The 20,157-nt window shown below is 42.1% G+C and overlaps 1 protein-coding gene across 11 annotated transcripts in view; it reads left to right on the forward strand.

The window, feature by feature from the left end:
* LOC140476474 (spectrin beta chain, non-erythrocytic 1-like) overlaps nt 1-20,157 on the forward strand; it is a 330,291-nt gene that overhangs the window by 168,921 nt on the left and 141,213 nt on the right. The window contains exon 1 of one of the 11 annotated variants that reach the window (XM_072569165.1): nt 14,355-14,619. The exons of the other annotated variants lie outside the window; for them this stretch is intronic. Coding sequence (XP_072425266.1) covers nt 14,529-14,619 — 91 coding nt within the window. The 5' untranslated portion in view covers nt 14,355-14,528. Of the gene's footprint in view, nt 1-14,354; nt 14,620-20,157 lie in introns of those variants that run through there. 11 annotated transcript variants of the gene reach the window in all.

Raw genomic sequence — 20,157 nt, forward strand, 5'->3', positions numbered from 1 at the left:
ACCTTTGCTATTCATCTTATCTATGCTCTCACGATTTTATAAACCTCTATAAGGTCGCCCCTCAACCTCTTAGCTCCAGGGTAAGAAGTCCCAGGCTGTCCAACTTCTCCTTGTAATTTAAATTCTCCAGTCCCAGCAATGTGCTGGTAAAAGTTTCCTGAACCTCTCTAGTTTAATGATATCCTTCCTCTAGCAGGGCGACCAGAACTGTACACAGCACTCCAAAGGTAGCCTCACTGAAGTCCTCTGTGACCTCAACATGACATCTCAACTCCTATACTCAGTGGTCTCCTCAGGGGAATGATCTAGGTCCAACCATCTTCAGCTGCTTCATCAGTGACTCTTCCCTCCATTATATGGTTAGAAGTGGGGGTGATGATAGCATGATGTTCAGCACCATTCACAATTCCTCATATATTGAAGCAGTCCAGCTTTATATCCAGCAAGAACATCTAGTCTTAGGCTGAGAAGTGACAAGTAACATTCACACCTTATAACTGCCAGCCAATCATGATTTGCAGCAAGAACTAACACCCCTTGAGGTTCAGTGGCATTACCATCACTCAATCCCCCACTGTCAACGTTGTGTGGCTTCCCATTAACCAGAAACAAGATGGGACCAGCCAAAAAGAAATACTGTAGTTGCAAGAGCAGTTTATAGATTGGGAATTCCATGTTGAATAACTTGCCTCCTGACTCCCCTAAGTCTGTCCACTACTTATAAGGCCCAAGTCTGGTGTGTGATAAAATATGCCCCACTTGCTTGGATGAGTGCAACTCCAACAATAGAACCATCCAGGTCAAAGGAGCCTACATCCACGTTCATAAACACACAGCCTCTCCACCACTGATACACAGTGTGTGCCATCCACAAAATGCACAGCATCAACTCACTCAACCTTCATTGATTGCTCCTTCCAAACCATAATTTCTATCACCTATAAGGTCAAGGGCTGCAAATGCATGAACACCATTGCCTGCAAGCTGTCGTTCAAGCCACACGCTATCCTGACTTGGAACTATATTTCTGCTCCTTCACTATTGCTGTATCAAAATCCTAGAATTCTTTTCCTAACTGTGCCACATGGACGGCAGCAGATCAAGAAGGCAGCTTATCACCACTTTCCAAATTAGGACTGGGCATTAAGTGTTGACTGAGCCTGACATGCCTACATTTTAATTAAAAATAAACACTTTTGGGAAGTTATATCTGCAAATAAATACCTGAGCTTGCTTTTCACTTCATAATGGTTCCTTTGTAGAAATTCATGGGCATCTGGAGCTTGGGGAGAGGAGAATACATGAGAAAGCAGTGAGGGTGTGGGGGGAGAGCAGGAGGCTGGGGGAACCCTCAGAAACAGAGGTATAGGAGTATGGGAGGAGGACAATATGTCACAGGTCATTGCTTTCTCCGCTTGCTATTGACCACAGGGCAGTTGTCCAGCTCAACCATCTCCAAAATCTACCCTAAGGCGTGGACCTCAGTTTAATATAGAGTTCGCATTTCCAACTTTAGGTATGTGCAACATTTGTACATTTGCCAATAAGTATCGACTTCTGTGGGCTTTTCATTTTTCTGTCTTGATTTATAACCTGAGAAACAATGATTGATGGAAAGCTGCAAGGTCAGCAAGATGTTTGAAGTTCTTTCTCAGATATTTTATGTGTTAGCAGTAACTCCATTGCCCAGGAATCTAGTAAATACTTGCAATGGTAAGGGGCACTGCGAACGAATTATTCAGCTCTCACACTATGCAGTGCCTTCCAGAGAAACATTTAAATCCCAGACTCAGGGGGAAAAAATGTCAATGTGTTATTGACGTTCTTTCATTTGGAAAAAGACAGTGTTACTGTTGCCACAGCATACTTTACATCACCAGAAGAATTGCTGACATGCACCACTACCCATGGAATGTCTGGACTTATTTGCTTGTTTTACATATTTTATGGCTTCACTCTTCTTTTTTTCCTACTACTATACTTCCCTTTTGAGATGCAATTTTTAGCTCAACTGGATTAGGGATCAAGTTCAATCCTTCAGGTGCCAAAATGAACTTTAGCAGAGTGGTTGTAATTATTTGGGTTTCTGAAAGTAGGAATCACAATGTGTACTCATTGTGGGGACTTGCTATGGGAGATACTGTTGTCATGTTCTCAGGTGCCAGTGATGCCAACATGGTGTATCCTCTGGATACCAACTGCAACTGGCTTGTGGTAGGGTAATTTACTGCCATCAGTCCACCTTTGTATGCTGAATCTATTGGTCTGTCTATAATCAGTGGTAGAGGAGAGACCACCGGAGAGTGTCAACGAAGAGAGGCACTTATCTTGCATGGTACGGTATTGCTTATTCCATGATAGCAGTAGGTAAAAGTAAAATTATTTAATCAGGCAAGTTACAACTCACAGGAGCTGGTATGTCTTGTCGGTCTCCTTGTACAAGACTGTTTCTGCACCCAAAGTCTGTGTGACATCACCAGATTGGGTGGCGCTCAATACAGCTAAATGTTAATTCCCTCAGACTCACTATAAGGGTAAAGTAACCATAGTCTTACCAGATAGTAGGGCTGCTCTCTCAGAGAGAGAGAGAGACAACTGATGGAGGTTTAACCTGAGAGTCACCATGCCTCAGGCAAGGGGAGAAGTTGAGGAGCGTTCTTCATGATGACCTCAGTCGATGCAGGAACACAACCCACGCTGCTGGCCTCACTGTGCATCACAAACCAGCTGTCCAGCCAAGTGAACTAACCTTTACCTAATGCTACAGCTATCATTTTCTCTTCTCTTTTGCAAAGCCCAATCTCTTTCTCTCATACATGCACACAAAAATATGCATTTGAGCATTTTTTAAAAAAAGAAACATTTAATATTACTGTCAAAGGATACAAGATAATCCAAGTATGACTGAGATGAGGAGAAATATCTTCACTCAAAGAATGGAAAGCTAGTGGAATTTGCTACTACAGAAAACAGTCAAAGTCAAAACACTGTACGATTTCAAGAAAGAGTTGGGCATAATATTTGGGGCTAAAGAGGTCAAAGGATATGATGAAAAGCAGGAACAGGCTATTGAGTTGGATGATCAGTCATGATCATAATGAATTGCAGAGCAGGCTCGAAGGGCCAAATGGCCTACTCTTGCCCTTTTTTTTATTTTAATGTTTAATTTGGTAGAGCTTTTAAAGTTCATTCTTTCACTTGCATGAGTTTCCAGGAGTCATAAATAATAGCTGGCTAAATGTTCTCCCATTGCCACAATGCTCACTGACCTACATTGGCTCCCACTCAAGCAGAATCTTTATTTTAAAATTTTCATCCTTGTTTTTGAGTTCCTCCAAACCCTTTCCCCTCCCTATCTTCATAATTTCCTTCAACCTCACAACCCTCAAGATATCTAGCCTCCTGTAATTCTGGTGTTTTGTGCATTGTAAGTTATAATTGCTCTATAGAGCATAGAACAGTACAACACAGAACAGGCCATTCAGCCCACGATGTTGTGCCAACCCCTGATCCTCATGTATGCACCCTCACATTTCTGTGACCATATGCATGTCCAGCAGTCTCTTAAATGTCCCCAATTACCCTGCTTCCACAACTGCTGCTGGCAACGCATTCCATGCTCTCACAACTCTCTGTGTAAAGAACCCACCTCTGACATCCCCTCTATATTTTCCTCCAACCAGCTTAAAACCATGATCCCTCGTGTTAGTCATTTCTGCCCTGGGAAATAGTCTCTGGCTATCAACTCTCTCTATACCTCTTATTATCTTGTATACCTCAATTAGGTGCCCTCTCCTCCTCCTTTTCTACAATGAAAAAAGTCCAAGCTCAGTCAACCTGTCTTCATAAGATAAGCCCTCCAGTCCAGGCAGCATCCTGGTAAACCTCCTCTGAACCCTCTCCAAAGCATCCACATCTTTCCAAAATAGGGTGACCAGAACTGGACGCAGTATTCCAAGTGTGGTCTAACCAAAGTTTTATAGAGCTGCAACAAGATCTCACGACTCTTAAACTCAACCCCCCTTAGATTGTTTCGCTGTTAAATTCCAAAGCTCTTAAATTCTCTCCTCACACTCACCCTGCATCCCCCATCACTTTCTTCCTTTTAGACACTAAATGACACCAAGCCTTTGATCAGCTGCCTGTTCTCCTATATGGCTAGGTAACAGGCTTTGTTTTATAATGCTCCAGTGAAGTGCCTTGTGTTTCATTGCTCTGTATTAATATAAATAGTTGTTGTTAATGATATTTAACAATGGCAAAATTTTAAGAGTTGTGTCGTCTTCCTCCTCCCTTGGTTCAGATCAGGTTGATGTGATAGACTGGGTTAGCACTTAATAGCCATGTATTATCAGAAATAAGTAAGCAACAAAGTACCGCCAGATTGTCATTTAGCCTGTGAGGATAAAGGTCCTAGGAGAAGAGAAAGGAAAAGTAATTAACCACACACTCTGCACAATACTTCTACTGTGCTTCTGACTCACCTATGGGCCACTTCACAAATGGTGACCTCTTCCATTGTGAATGGTATTTCAACTGCTGGTATCCCTCTTCCTAGCTCTGCCTGCTCCCTTTTTATTTGGTACTAGCTTATCCTACAGAAGGAAGGGGAGTGTATTAGTGTCTATTCCACGAAAGAATGAAAATGAATAGAATGATAAAGGTTTGTGTGGTTGTAGGTGCATGAAGGTTCCAAAAAACATGGGGAAGTGAGGGAAGTAGTGGGTAGTAGTAATTATGCAAGTAACAGCACAGGATGTTGCAATGACTTGTGCTGTGATTGATAAACAGTGATAGTAATCTAGTAGTCAGTCCTGGAAGATGGTAAGGCAGACAGGAACAGCAGTCATACCTTAACTGCTCTGGTCAGAACATTGAATTTTTTTAAATTTTGCAAGTGGTGTGTATTCACCATTTTCAGCCACCTCTAACCACTATGAACATGCAATTTGCCTTGACACCCTTCATCTGTCAGCTAGACACAAACCTCCTGCTGGCCTGCTTGACAACGATGGTGTTTAAGAGTCAAGAAACATTTACAAAGCTCATCCTGAATCTTCTCCATTCCAACTTTTCGAATCATAGAATCCCAACAATGTGGAAACAGACCATTTGGTCCAACAAGTCCACACCAACCCTCCGAAGAATAACCTATCCAGACCCATTCCCTTAACCTATTACCCTACATTTTCCCTGATAAATGCACATAACCTACACATCCCTGAACACAATTTAGCGTAGCCAATTAACATAACCTGCACATCTTTGGATTGTGGGAGGAAAACTGAGCACCCACGCTAACACGGGGAAAATGTGCAAATTCCACACAGACAGTCGTCCGAGGCTGGAATCAAACCCAGGTCCTTGACGTTGTGAGGCAGCGGTGCTAACCACTGAGCCACTGTGCCACCCATGTTAATTATACATCACAAACAAATATATCTTCACTTTGAATGTTAATATGGTTAAAATCCTGAGAGACACCACACCCCATCTCCAAACATGGGATTGTTACCATAATCTGTTCAATTTGTGCTGACAGAGTGCCAATCATACAAAACCTTAATTTGATTGTTGTGACATTCCATTTCAAATTTGGATATAAGTTAAGTTTCTTCCATATGATTTTCTTTTGGAAGATGTCACAACATACAACAGATTTCTGTTTGTTGTATGATATCTAGATTGCCCTTATGCATTGCTTCCTTATACTGTCTTCTATTTGATGTGTTAAGATTCAAAATCTTCAACATTGACATAATTGTTATTTGTCCTTAATCTGTGTTATTCAAGAAGTATTTTCATCAGTCATTCAATACAGTTGGTTTTATCAAGATGTAGTATGACAACTGTAGGACCAACACATGAACTAATTCAACCCTGGAGTAAAGTAAATCACATTTTACCCTTTCAACCATTCATAAGGGGTACAAAGTAATGGCTGTTTTGACAATGGATTACATAACACATCTCTTATTTTCTTGTTACTTGATCCTGACTTAGTGTAAGTGAACATGACACAATAGCTGTAATGATTGCAGAAGATTGAAATTTGAACAAACACGGACAAATATTTTTCATTGGTTCTTGACTTGGAAAAAGTTAAAACCAAGCAGCAGAAGGAATGAAACAATGGATTACTTGCTGTGTGAGGATGACATTTGAGAATTATAATACCCTTACCTCAAATAACTTCATAAATTGACAGTGACTATTAATAAAAGATTTCAAGCCATTTTTAATCTAAAATCTTTGATTATCATTTTGAGTGATTATCATTTTGAGATGGAGTTTACTTTTTGCAATTGTTTTGCTACTTTATGTTCCACCAAACCCTATTTTCCTCTCAAACAATCTAAATAAATTAGTATTAGTCAAAGATAGTCAACGCAAATTTAATATCATAAGACAATAGGTGCAGGAGTAGGCCATTCTGCTCTTCGAGCCTGCACCACCATTCAATATGATCATGGCTGATCATCCTTAATCAGTATCCTGTTCCTGCCTTATCTCCATAACCCTTGATTCCACTATCCTTGAGAGCTCTATCCAACACTTTCTTAAATTAATCCAGAGACTGGGCCTCCACTGCCCTCTGGGGCAGAGCATTCCACACAGCCACCACTCTCTGGGTGAAGACATTTCTCCTCATCTCTGTCCTAAATGGTCTACCCCGTATATTTAAGCTGTGTCCTCTGGTTCGGCACTCACCCATCAGCGGAAACATGTTTCCTACCTCCAGAGTGTCCAAATCTTTAATAATCTTATATGTCTCAATCAGATCCCCTCTCAGTCTTCTAAACTCAAGGTTATACAAGCCCAGTTGTTCCAATCTTTCAGTGTAAGGTAATCCCACCGTTCCAGGAATTGACCTCGTGAACCTACGCTGTACTCCCTCAATAGCCAGAATGTCTTTCCTCAAATTTGGAGACCAGAACTGCACACAGTACTCCAGGTGTGGTGTCACCAGGGATCTGTACAGCTGCAGAAGAACCTCTTTGCTTCTATACTCAATCCCTCTTGTTATGAAGGCCAGCATGCTATTAGCCGCCTTCACTACCTGCTGTACGTGCATGCTTACCTTCATTGACTGGTGTACAAGAACACCCAGATCTCTCTGTACTGCCCCTTTACCTAAATTGATTCCACTGAGGTAGTAATCTGCCTTCCTGTTGTTGCCACCAAAGTGGATAACCATATATTTATCCACATTAAACTGCATCTGCCATGTATCTGACCACTCACCTAACTTGTCTAGGTCACCTTGTAATCTCCTAGCATCCTCATCAAATTCCACCCTGCCACCCAGCTTTGTATCATCAGCAAATTTGCTAATGTTATTGCTAATACCATCTTTTATATCATTAACATATATATTGTAAAAAGCTGCAGTCCCAGTACTGATCTCTGCGGTACCCCACTGGTCACTGCCTGCCATTCCGAAATGGAGCCGTTTATCACTACTCTTTGTTTCCTATCAGCCAACCAGCTTTCAATCCAAGTTAGTCCTTTGCCCCCATTACCATGCGCCCTAATATTGCTCACTAACCTCCTATGTGGGATAAATCAAAAGCTTTCTGAAAGTCCAGGTAGACTACATCTACTGGACCTCCCTCGTCCATCTTCAGAGTTATATCCTCAAAAAATTCCAGAAGATTAGTCAAGCATGTTTCCCCTTCATAAATCCATGCTGACTCTGACCTATCCTGTTACTACTGTCCAGATGTGTTGTAATTTCATCCTTTATAATAGACTCCAGCATCTTTCCCACCACTGAGGTCAGACTAACTGGTCTATAATTTCCTGCTTTCTCTCTCCCACCTTTCTTAAAAGGTGGTACAACATTCGCCACCCTCCAATCCGCAGGAATTGATCCGAAATCCATCGAACTCTGGAAAATTTCTCGAGCCACCTCCTTCAGTACCCTGGGATGTAGACCATCAGGCCCCGGGGACTTATCAACCTTCAGACCTAACAGTCTCTCAAACACCAATTCCTGGCAAATATAAATTCCCTTCAGTTCCGGTCCTTCAGTCACTGTTACCTCAGGGAGATTGCTTGTGTCTTCCCCAGTGAACACCGATCTGAAGTACCAATTCAATTCTTCTGCCATTTCTTTGTTCCCTGAAATATATTCCCCTGTTTCTGTCTTCAAGGGCCCAATTTTAGTCTTAACCATTTTTTTTTTGCCTTTCACATACCTGAAAAAACTTTTACTATCCTCCTTAGTAATGGTGGATTTCTCAAGCCAAGAATATATCTATGAAGAATATTAGTATTCTTTAAAACAAGCATCATTTATTGTAATCCACTTTGTAATATGATAACATAATATAACTTGACAGTTCTAAAGATTAGATTTTCAACATTTTCTGAATCTATTGTATGTTCAATCCTGATGACAAAACTATTACAAAATCTGAATAGCTGTGTCTTTGTTTTGTTTCCTCTTTTGCACACTTGTTTTGTAACTATTCTGTTCAGTTCCCAATGTCCAACAGGTGTTTCACATTTTCCTCTGTTCTCACCAGACCCAAAGTTTCTTCTGTAAGCAAACCAAACAGCTGGAAACCTACTTCCACGCCTCATGCCGTTGTGCAGCCAGCTTTAAGAAACACAGTTCAGAATGATTGGCCTCATTCATTTGATTTTACTCTACAGCTTCCTTTTGGAAAGCTTGGCTGAAATGGAGAAAGCTGCCAACTTGAAGTTCCAGTCTGGATCGTGAGCCCGTTTCCCAATCCCACATCAGACAGAGTTTGCCCACTTGCATCCTGGATGAAAAGCCCAAAATGTAAAATTGGCCTGAAGGTAGTGGTGGTAGAGGGTTGTTTTTCAGACTGGAGGCCTGTGACCAGCAGTGTGCTGCAAGGATCACCACTATTGTTCGTCATTTATATAAATGACTTTGAAGAGAATTTAGGAGGTATGGTTAGTAAGTTTGCAGATGACACCAAGATTGGTGGTATAGTAAACAGCGAAGGTTATCTGGGAATGTAGCGAGATCTTGTTCAACTGGACCAGTGGGCTGAGAAATGGCAAATGCAGTTTAATTTAGATAAATGCAAGTTGTTGCATTTTGGTAGATCGCACCAGGGCAGGACTTAAAAAATTAATGGCTAGGCCCTGGGGAGTGTTATAGAACAAAGAGATCTGGGGATACAGATTAATAACTCCTTGAAGTTACAGATAGACAGTGTGGTGAAGAAGGCTTTCGGCATGCTTGCTTTCATTGGTCAGAGCATTGAGTGTAGAACAGTATGGGACATCCTGTTGCAGCTGTACAAGATGTTGGTAAGGCCACATTTGGAGTACTGCATGCAGTTCTGGTTACTCCACTATTGAAAGGATGTTACTGAGCTAGAAAGAGTGCAGTAAAGATTTACTAGGATGCTCCCTGGATGGGAAGGCTGGAGTCATAAGGAAAGGCTGGATAGGCTGGGACTTTTTTCCCTTGAACATAGGAGATAGGGAGAGAACCTTATGGAGGTGTACAAAATCATGGGAAGCATAGATAAGGTAACCAATAGCTTTTCCCAATGGTAGAGGGCATAGGTTTGAGCTGAGAGGGGAGAGATACAAAAGGGTCCAGAGTGTGGTATGTGTCTGGAATGGGTTGCCGGGGTAGTATTGGAGGTGAGTACAATTTTATCATTTAAGAAACATTCGGACAAGTACGTGGATCGAATAAGATTGGAGGGATATAGTCAAGAGTGTGGTGCTGGAAAAGCACAGCAGGCCAGGCAGCATCCGAGGAGCAGGAAAATCAATGTTTCAGGCAAAAGCCCTTCATCAAAGGCTGTTGCCCAAAACATTGATTTTCCTGCTCCTCGGATGCTGCCTGACCTGCTGTGCTTTTTCAGCACCACACTCTTGACTCTAATCTCCAGCATCTGCAGTACTGACTTTCGCCTATGGAAGGATATAGACCAAATGCATGCAAATGGGACTAGATTAATTGTAAAACCTGGGCGGCATTGACAAGTTAGACCAAAGGGCCTATTTTCACACTGGACACCTCAATGAGTTTGAGTCTATGACTTTCATAGAAACTATCCAGTAAACAACATATGCAGCAGTTGGATAGATCATTGCAGAAACCATGCCCCAGTTTTATGAAGAAAGGTTTGAAGGTTATTTTGAAAGCTACTGTCAGAAGGTCAGTGTGTAAGGCAAGTGTGGGGTGGGGTTCCCAATAGGTGTGGAGTTGTACATGCTGTAGAGTAGGTAGGGAGGTGGGTTGCCAGGTGGGCAAGATAGTTGAAGATATAGAGTGGCAGTTGGACCTAAGGTTGGATGTAGGTATCCATGAAAGAGGTGGGGTTGCAGTGAGAGTTTGGGATGGGTTTTTGGGTGGGGGGAGGAAATTAGTTTGAGTGATCGAGGTGGTCAGTTTTATAATTAGCAAGGAGTTAGAGCCTGTTATAATCCTGTAGACTTTCATAGGTAACTGCTAAGGTTTGTAAGTCACATGCCTCTGAAGTCTCCACCTTGAGTTCGGAACGTTTTCAGAGGGTTCCAGGTACCAGATAATTATGTGACAATGCTGCACCTTTAACAAGGTTGTGTTGTCCTGGTTTTGTTTTTCTAAAGGGGTCATAAAAGTAGAGGTTCCGATATGTCTGTAAATACCTAATTGAGAAGGCACAATGAAACTTACACAATGAAAGGAGAGTGGCCAGTTCTCCCATTCAGGGTTTTGGTTTGGTTTGGTTTAAGCAAGCAGTCTGTTTAAAGCTGCTGCACCCAAAGAAACAGCTATATGCTGATTCTATCTCTCTCTCTTTCTCTCTCTTTCTGTAATATCTCTCCTGCAAGAACCTGCATTTGAATTTACCTTTTTGACAAGGGGGTTTTATGGGATGTTGCAAATATTTGGAACACCATTATTAATTTGCAGTAGAGTTGATTGGGTTTTCAAATAGTTATGTTATTCTAAATTTGGTTTTCTTTTGTTTGTGTGTAAATAAATTCTGTTTTGTTTAAAACCGAGTGGTTGGGCCAGCTGCATCACTCCTGGAATATCCACTGTACACCTGCTTAAAACAACTAGAAATGTTAGGGCCTGGACTACCTTCTTCAAATGTTTTGAGGGGATCTGGCCTGGTCCATAACAATTATCTGTCAGATGTTTGAACTTCCTGGACATTTTACACTTAGTGCATTGTGATCTCTGAGAGATCTAGTGCATCATTGTGGAAATGACATGCATGACTTCAAATATTTCCACTTGGTGACAAACATCCTTCAAACCTCCCTGCACTTGCCAGACCCCCATCATTCATATCCATTATACATCAATAGCTGACTCCTGTTTACTTCTCCACTGACAGGGATCGTACGTGATCAGCTATAAATTAAATCAAACTCGTTGTAAACATTTTTCTGATCTGAATGAATCAACAGGTTTTGATATAATGAGCAGATTTTGTGCTCAGTGGTGAATGATGATTCTGCATATACTTGCTTTCTGTGGGTGTTTGAATTGCAAGTGGCAACTATTTATGAGCTAAACAGCATCTTGCTCACCACGTAGGATCTTGTTAAAAATCACACAACATCAGGATATAGTCCAACAGGTTTATTTGGATATATTCGCTTTTGGAGCACTGCTCCTTCAGGTAGCTGTGGAGTAGGACCATAGTGATTCAGTGAGCTGAGTGGCCTTCTTCCAGTAAAGAATGAAAATATGTACATCAGGTTTGTATGGTTGTAGGTGCATGAAGGTTCCAAAAAACACAGGGATGTGAGGGAGGTAGTGGATAGTTGTAATTTTGTAGTTTTCTGTGGGTTTGAAAACTCCTATGAAGCATCACTGCAGAATGTTGGATCTCTGTTGGAATTCCAAAGAATGACATAAGGAATTTCAGCTTCTTCCTGCCTTTCGACCACTTTAATTCTGGGTAGAAGGACAATTAATGATCTATGAAGGCTGATAGTCAGCAGCCAACTGGAAGTTTCCAGTCAGTTTGTGGGCCTTTCACTTGGAACTAAACATGAATGAGGAATGGAAATGATTTCCCATCGGCAGACCTTGGAGTGGGGGAACAGAGACAGCACAGTTTCATGCCAGGAAACTCTTCTACATCCACCACGGCTGTTGGCACACAGCTGCTGGCTATGCAGTGGAGGAATGGCCCCTCCATGATGACAATCTGGCAGCTGTGGGCACCTTTAAATTGAACCATCTTCTCTGTTCTATTCAGAGAGTGCCTCCTTCAATTTTTCCCCTGAAGGTGTCATTCCTTGCTAGTGTATGTGTTTCTGGTTGCTGACCATAACCTTATCTGAGTGACCATACTTCAAATCTTTGATCATAAACCATTAGTGTATATAAGGTACTTCAGTATAGAGCATTATGCCTCGATTTGTCCTCTCCTGACGTCTGCACATGTTCACTTCCAGCAGAAATGTATATGATCAGTCACAGTCTCTCTATACTCTTATCTGCTTGAGATCAACCAACAAAGCCCAGATATTTGATAGAGCCTTGGAACTTGGAATGACTTAGAAATTCTTGCCAACTGAGTGGTTTAGCACAGTGCTAGTGTCACACTAGCAATGGAGTGTTCTCATTGTGAAGATGAGACTGCATCTGCACAAGGACTGAGTGTTGTTTGCTCATACTAACATTGTCATGGACAGATACATCTATAACCAGTAGCTTTCTGTGCACCAAATCGAGTGGCTTTTCCTTCTTTTTGGTTCTATTGTCATCTTCTGAAAGCTCAGGATTCTTTCAGGATTCAGCGATGATAGCACCCAGCAGCTTGCAGTGATAGACATTGACGTTACCCACCCAGAACAGATTGTGTGCCTCTTTCCTTCTTCCAAGTGGTGTTTGACAAAGGAAAGGGTGGACTCACCAGCTGAGAGTAGGTGGGAGTTAGTAGGAGGTTTCCATGCCCGATGCTATGAAACTTCATGGAGCCCACGGTCAATGTTTAAGGCTCCCAGGGGCACATATGAATGTCTTATTCTACTGGCTGTGATGGGCTTTACTGTTACTGAGACAAGACATATCCAGGGTTGATATTGGGTGAGGCCTATAAGGTGCGGTCACACTCACAGATCATATTTATGTCAGGCTAGTTTGATGGGTAGAAGGACAATTAATGGTCTATTTTAGTCAGCAGCCAACTGGAATTTTCCAGTCAGTTTGTGGGCCTTTCACTTGGAACTAAACATGACCGAGGAATGGAGATGGTTTCCCACTGGCAGACATTGGAGGGTGGGAGCAGAGACAGCACTCTTTCATGCTAGGAAACCCTCCTACATCCACCACGGCTGGCCGAACATATTCCACCCTCTTAATTGGGAGGACTTTACTGCATTGCCTGAGCTGGGTGTGTGTTTTTTTCAATACCTGTTGCCGAAGTTGAACTCAACAGTGTGTCCAGTTTGTTTTTATGTTTATTTGCTGTGATTTGAAACAACAGTGTCTTGCTGGGCTATTTTGTGGGCAGTTAAGAGCCAATCACATTGATGTGGATCTGGAGTCTCTCAGAGTCTCTCTTCCCCCAACAGAACATTAATGAACCCGTCGGATTTCTACAACAATCCAATAGCCTCACAGTCATGATGACCGGTATTAGCTTGTTTCCAGTTTTTATTTAGTTTCTTTTCCTTAATTGAATTGAAATTCCCAAACTGCCAGGGTGGGATTTGAACTGACCCCGATGTAATCATTGGGACGTTCCCCACACACTGGAGCAGGAATTCCTCTTGTATTCTTACTGTATGGACGCATGACAGCTTTTGAATAAATGTGTGAGTGCTCACCTCTGCGAATATAGCCCATGCCCTAATGGAAAGCTCACAATTTTAAAAAAAATGTCGCTAAAAATGGTGTTTTCCTCTGCACCCTGGCTCACTTCCCTTTCCCACTCTGGATCACTTGAGTGAAATATACCTCTCACTGCTGTAGGTAGTTCTGGGAACAAATATTGTTTTTTTTAAGAACTTAAAATTGCAATAGCAGAAGTGAATGAATTTCACTTCACCCCCACTCTCCAACACACATATAGTTTTGTTCCTGTTATAAACGGAGCTCACGCTCTCTGCTAGTTCATATGCATTCATTTAAAACGGCAACTTGCCCAGTAAGAAAAAAAGTGCTTTCCATCTGCTGTCCCTTCAGCTTGTTAGAGCCGTACGTTTTTATTCCACACACCTCTGTGAGCAAACAGTGAATGACATCACCTAATTGATTATTACCACAGGGTCAGTGTTCAATTTTCTTTTTTTAAAAAAAAGGCCCCAATCCCCATGCAACTCCTCCAGTATATGCACCAGACACTGATACTGCAGCCTCTGCACTGAACTCGGACCCACCGGGCTCATGCCCACCGCTCGGGAACTGATTCCAACCTGGGAAGAGAAATTAACTATCAACTCGAAAGCTCCACCTCTCAGTTCCCGCTGCCTGCTGTAGAAACTGGCTTGTGCGCTCCACCATCTATCTACCTCTTTGGGAGTGCTCAGGGCAATTTTCCCCATCCGCACGGACAGCTTGAACCATTCTACTCATGTCCACTCTAGCTGAGATACCTCCTGGTTACAACCCACCACAGCAGGCGCCTTACAATGTCACGGATGGGCGTTTCAAACAGCTACAAGGTACACTCCGTGCTCTCTCTCCCCATTTCGGGTTTTAACGAAACTACTGCACATGTAACGGCGTTAAGAGGCGGACACGCCTGACAGAATATAAGACACGCGAATGTGGCTTTCTGAAAATGCAGAACACATTAGCTCGAATGAATGACTTTATTAACTAGGAGGCAATTACTAAGCAATGGTTGAACATGTTTTAAAAAAGTAATGACTGTGTTAATCCTGGCCATCAGATTGATACATGATTTATGTGTTTATGGTGTAAAGGGTAGAGGTATTTAAAGGGTTATCAAATGCTGAAGACCTGTTAAAAATTCAAAATTTAACTGATTGATGAGCAGAAAGAACGACACACTCAGAATCATGTTGTTGAGAAACTGCAAGTAATTTCTTCAGGTTTTCTAACAGCTGTGTCTGACCGAAGTACAGTTCAAGCATTAGATAAAGCCTCATAAATAAATAAATTGTGCTTGGGGACAGTCTACGCTACCAAGTACTTTGGACTGTGCCTTGTGCTGCTGAGCACCAGGAAGGTTCAATAAGGAGAACCATTGAGACAGTCTGAGCAAATTCCTGCCTCGAGTTGCATCTGATCTGGTTTGCAGAATTTCAGGATCCTTGTTTCAGTTTTCCTCAGTCTGAGCCACCTTCACTGAATGTTATCAGCCCACGATTGATTGACAGAGCAGATTCAACGGGCTGAATGGCCTGATTTCTGCTCCTATGTCTTAAGAGTAATTGGGTCACTTCATAATGGGTTTACATTGAGTAGTGCAATCTATGATGTCTAAGGACCTTTTCTGTGCTGTTGTAACTTTTCAGCATCATATTATCATAGATCAAATAAAACTCATGTTCAGGTTATTTTTAATTAAGCAAAATTAGCCCCTGCTAGATTGCCCTCCCATCAGTATGTATTCCTTGAGTTGATGATGCTGGTGTATGCTGTCCCAGTATTCTACACTAGGAAGGAGTGAGGGACTGCAGAAGATATCGAACTGTTATTGTAGAGTGCTAGGAGAATCGTACATAAGGAATAAATAATGGCTTGTTAGTACTTAACTTAAAACATTTTTAAAAGGTGAAGAGAAGTTGAAGCTTGTCTTGTACTTACCAGGATGAGGATGGAAGAAACAGTCTTGGGGGGACCAATTGAGACAGCATGAGAAGAGGGCGCTGGTTGGTTGGACCATCATTGGTATGGAGATACAGCAGGGAATAGTTAAATATCAGTCTTCAGTCTCAGTGCAGGCAAGTACACTCTGGTCAGGGTGTTCTCATGGGAATGCAGCAGAAATTGGAAGTCTCCATCACCCATCTTTCTCCCAATGAGGAAGGTGCAGTATATGTCTGAATTCTTTTGCCTAAAGAGTCTTTGATGTTGTTATATGTAGCTTCTAAAATGGGCAAATACATCACACTGTGGGCCGGAATGACCATCTTAAATTGATTTCTGGTGTAATGTTTAGCAAAGTCTAGATTATTTATGAAATGTCCAATAAGCATAACCACATCTAAAGATGATTATACTGCTCTGAGCCTTGAAAACATGGGCTGGGGACTTATTGCTGTGCATTTTGGTACACTCTACTGTCAGTTCTGTACTCAATGTTGAACTGGGAGTGTAGGATAGTCAAATATTGGCCACTTCTAAGTGACTATTATCTTGCTGATCCTGCCAATTCCCAGACAACTTCCATTGTACTGCAACCTGTCCAAATAAATTTGTTCAGCCATGCTGGGAAGATGAAGGCTGAAGACTTTCCGAGCAATCTTGTGGTTACGTCTACACCAGATGGACAACAGTGGTTCAAAAAGGTGACTCACCATCACTCCCTTGAAGCTATTTAAGGATAGTCAACAGTAATGCTCACATCGGTTTAAAGAATAAGGGAAAAAAAAGGGAACTTTCTTCCTGTTGGTCGACTTTCTTCCGATGGACTTTAACTTCCATTTACTGTTCTGGAGTTCAAATGCTAACACTATTTCCAAGGTTGCGATTCAATCCATACAGGTGTCCATGAAATGCTAGCGTAAAGAAGAAATGAGGAACTTTTTTTGAAGATGGAATATGTCAGAAAAATGGCAGAAAAATGTCCATCTGAAGTCCCAAGCTAAAATGGAGGGTTCCAGCTGGTCACTGTTATGGTTGAATGGAAGGGAGAGGAGGCTGATAAAATGGCCTCTCGGCCTAGCGAGGAATCTTGAATCCTTTACCATGCTGTCTCCTGGGTCATATCACAACTCCAAGTGAAGCTGCCAGAACTTTCAATTAGCGGAGTAGATGTCAATACTGATTCTGCCCCCCCACCATTGTGGTGCTGGAGGGTAGGAATGGCCAGTGGCAGTTCCAGGATTCTATTACAAGTGCTGTATTACATATAATCAAGGCTGAGATGGATTCTTAATCAGCTGCACACAGTCAGAAATGGGAGGTCACATCCAGGATGAGAAATAGCATGCGGAGGTATAATGTTGGGGAATTTGGAGGGTGTTTGGGAATTTGGTGCAACGGGGAAGCGGTGCTTTTTGCTTGTTTTTTTAAAATTCATATTTGGTAAGATTTTATTTTTAGCGGGAAAACTTGAAGCCCGGGATTGAGGGCCCAACACAAAAGAAGGAGTGACATCACAGATAAGCTGTAAGTTCACTGGTTGGTAATAGCTGCTAATTTGACTATCTATTCTAGGTTGAAGATAAGTAGGAGAAATATTTACAGATTACAAATTGAAAGACCAGTGTGAAATTTTTAAAAAACCAGCAATTTAAAAACTAAACATATAGAGATGCAGAGCAAGGCAATGTAGTGTACGTGCATGATGTAGGAGCTGGTGAAGGCCATTGTGGGCAGAGGCGAGCACAATGGCCATCAGTAAGTAGAAGGTGCTGGGGAAGCTAGAAGTTGTGAAGGTGGATAAATCACTGGGACAGGATGGACTACATCTCAGAATTTTGAAGGAGATAGCTGAGGACATTGTAGAGGCATTGGTAATAATCTTTCAGGAATCACTGGAGTCAGGGAGAGTCCCAGAGGTTTGGAAAATAACTAATGTTAACATGCCTGTTTAAGAAAGGAGGGAGGCAGAAGTCAGGAAACTATAGGCTAGATGGCCTGGCCTCACTGGTTGGTAAGGTTTTAGAGTCTGTTATTAAGGATGAGGTTGGTAAAATAAGGCTGACTCAGCAGAATTTCATCGGTGGGGGGGGGGGTGGTCATGTCTGACAAATCTGCTACAATTCTTTGCGGAGGTAATGAGCAAACTCGACAAAGGAGAGCCAGTGGACATGATCTATTTGGACTTCCGCAAAATCCTTGACGAGGTGCTGCACAGGGAGCTTCTAAATAAAATAAGAGCCCAGGGTGTTAGGGACAAGCTACTGGCAAGGTTAGACAATTGGCTGATTGGCAGAAGGCAGAGAGTGGGGATTAATGGGTCTATTTCAGAATGGCAGCTGGTGGAATTCTGCAGGGGTCAGTGTTGGGATCACAACTACCTGCATTCACATTACACATTAATGATCTGAATGTATTGTTGCTAAGATGACCTAAAGGTAGGTAGAGAGACATGTAGTGTTGAGGAAGTGGGGAGGCTGCAGAAGGACTTGGGTGGGCTAGGAGATTGGGCACAGAAGTGACAGATAGTATACAACATGGGAAAGTGTGAGATTATAAACTTTGGTAAGAAGAGTAGAAATGTAAGCCATTTTCTAAGTGGGGAAAGCGAGGACTGCAGATGCTGGAGATCAGAGTTGAAAAGTGTGGTGCTGGAAAAGCACAACCAGTCAGGCAGCATCTTTGGGTCCTGATGAAGGGTTTATGCCTGAAACGTTGGTTCTCCTGCTCCTCGGATGCTGCCTGACCTGCTGTGCTTTTCCAGCACCACACTTTTCGATTTTTTTCCAAATGGGGAAAAGCGTTGGAAATCTGAAGCACAAGGGGACTGAGGAGCCCTAGTTCCGGATTCTCTTAAGGTGAACATGTAGATTCAGTTGGTAGTTAGGAAGGCAAATGCAATGTTAGCATTCATTTGAGGAGGGCTAGAATACAAGAGCAAAGATGTACTGCTCAGGCTGCAAAAGGCTCTGGTCAGGCAGCATTTAGAATATTATGAGCAGTTTGGGTCCCGTATCTAAGAAAGGATGTGCTAGCGTTGGAAGGAGTCCAGAGGAGGTTTACAGGAATGATCCCGGGGATGACAGGCTTGTCATGAGGAGTGGTTTGGGACTGTACTCAATGAAGTTTTGAATGTTGAGGGGGGATCTGATTGAAATTTAAAGAATGCTGAGAGGCTTAGATAGAGCAGACACTGACAAGGTGTTTCCACTAGTTAGAAAGACTTGGACCTGAGGACTTTCTTCACTGGAGATTGGCTGATCTCTGGAACTTATTGCTGCAGAAAGCTGTGGAGGCCAAGTCATTGAGTATATTTTAAGACAGAGATAGATAGGTTCTTGATTAGGAAAAGGATCAAAATGAATGGGGAGAAGGCAGGAGAATGGGATTGAGAAACATACCAGCCATGATTGAACAGCAGAGCAGACTCAATGGCCTTATTCTGCTCCAGTACCTTATGGTCATAATCAGTAAGGGAATCAAGGAGTTTATGGAAAAGGCAGGAAAGTGGAGGTGAAGATTATCAGGTTAGCCATGATCTCATTGAATGTTGGAATAGATTTGATGAGCTGAATAGCCTCCTATGGCATATGGTCTGATAGTGGCTGGACGTCCCCGGTGAGTGGGGCTGGACCTTTATAACCAAGGCCTCCCATCATTGTCTGCCACCACCCTGCCTGAAACTGGACTGATTTCATAGAAGAATGCTCCCTTTTTGCTCTAATAATAAAATAAAGCATAATGTTTGCCTACCTCCAAAATGTATGTGCCTTGAATATAATTACACTTTCAGAAACAGCATTTAAAACCTCAATTTCATATATGGATCATGAATTACATTAAAAAATGGCATATTGTATCATTATTTTAATAAAAGGGGAATTTATTTTCCTAATTCTGCTTTTAGAATGGCTGTTCTCCAGAAAGGAATCCGAGACTACCTCAGACATAGCTACTCCACAAAGGCTGACTTCAGACTTTAATTTGAAGACAGACTCTCATTGTGACCATCAGATATATTAAAGTGCTTTACAGCCAGTGAAATACTTTGTGAAATGTAGTGGCTGTTATAATGTTGGAAACGCAGCAGCCAAAGTGAGCTCTGCAAACTCCTAATAATAATAATGAGTGATTGACCAGTTCTTTTGATTTTTGATTTGTGATGTTGACTGATTGGATAGGTATTGGTCATGCCGAGGAATATTGTTGAGGGCACTCAGGTTATGAAATGAGTATTTGTTAGGGAGATCCATGAATTGCTTATTCCATTGTGAGTGCTTGGTTCCTACCTGTCCTTGATAGGTTCCACACTGCTCTTAGCTTTCAGTGGACCCCAGCTTACAGCAGCCTTAGTCCAACGTGAGGTTGTAAAGGCTACACAGGCTACATGACAGCTGATAACGAGAAAGGTTGCAGGTGTAAATGCG

Source organism: Chiloscyllium punctatum, chromosome 4 (assembly GCF_047496795.1).
Source record: "Chiloscyllium punctatum isolate Juve2018m chromosome 4, sChiPun1.3, whole genome shotgun sequence".
In the NCBI taxonomy this organism is placed as follows: domain Eukaryota; kingdom Metazoa; phylum Chordata; class Chondrichthyes; order Orectolobiformes; family Hemiscylliidae; genus Chiloscyllium; species Chiloscyllium punctatum.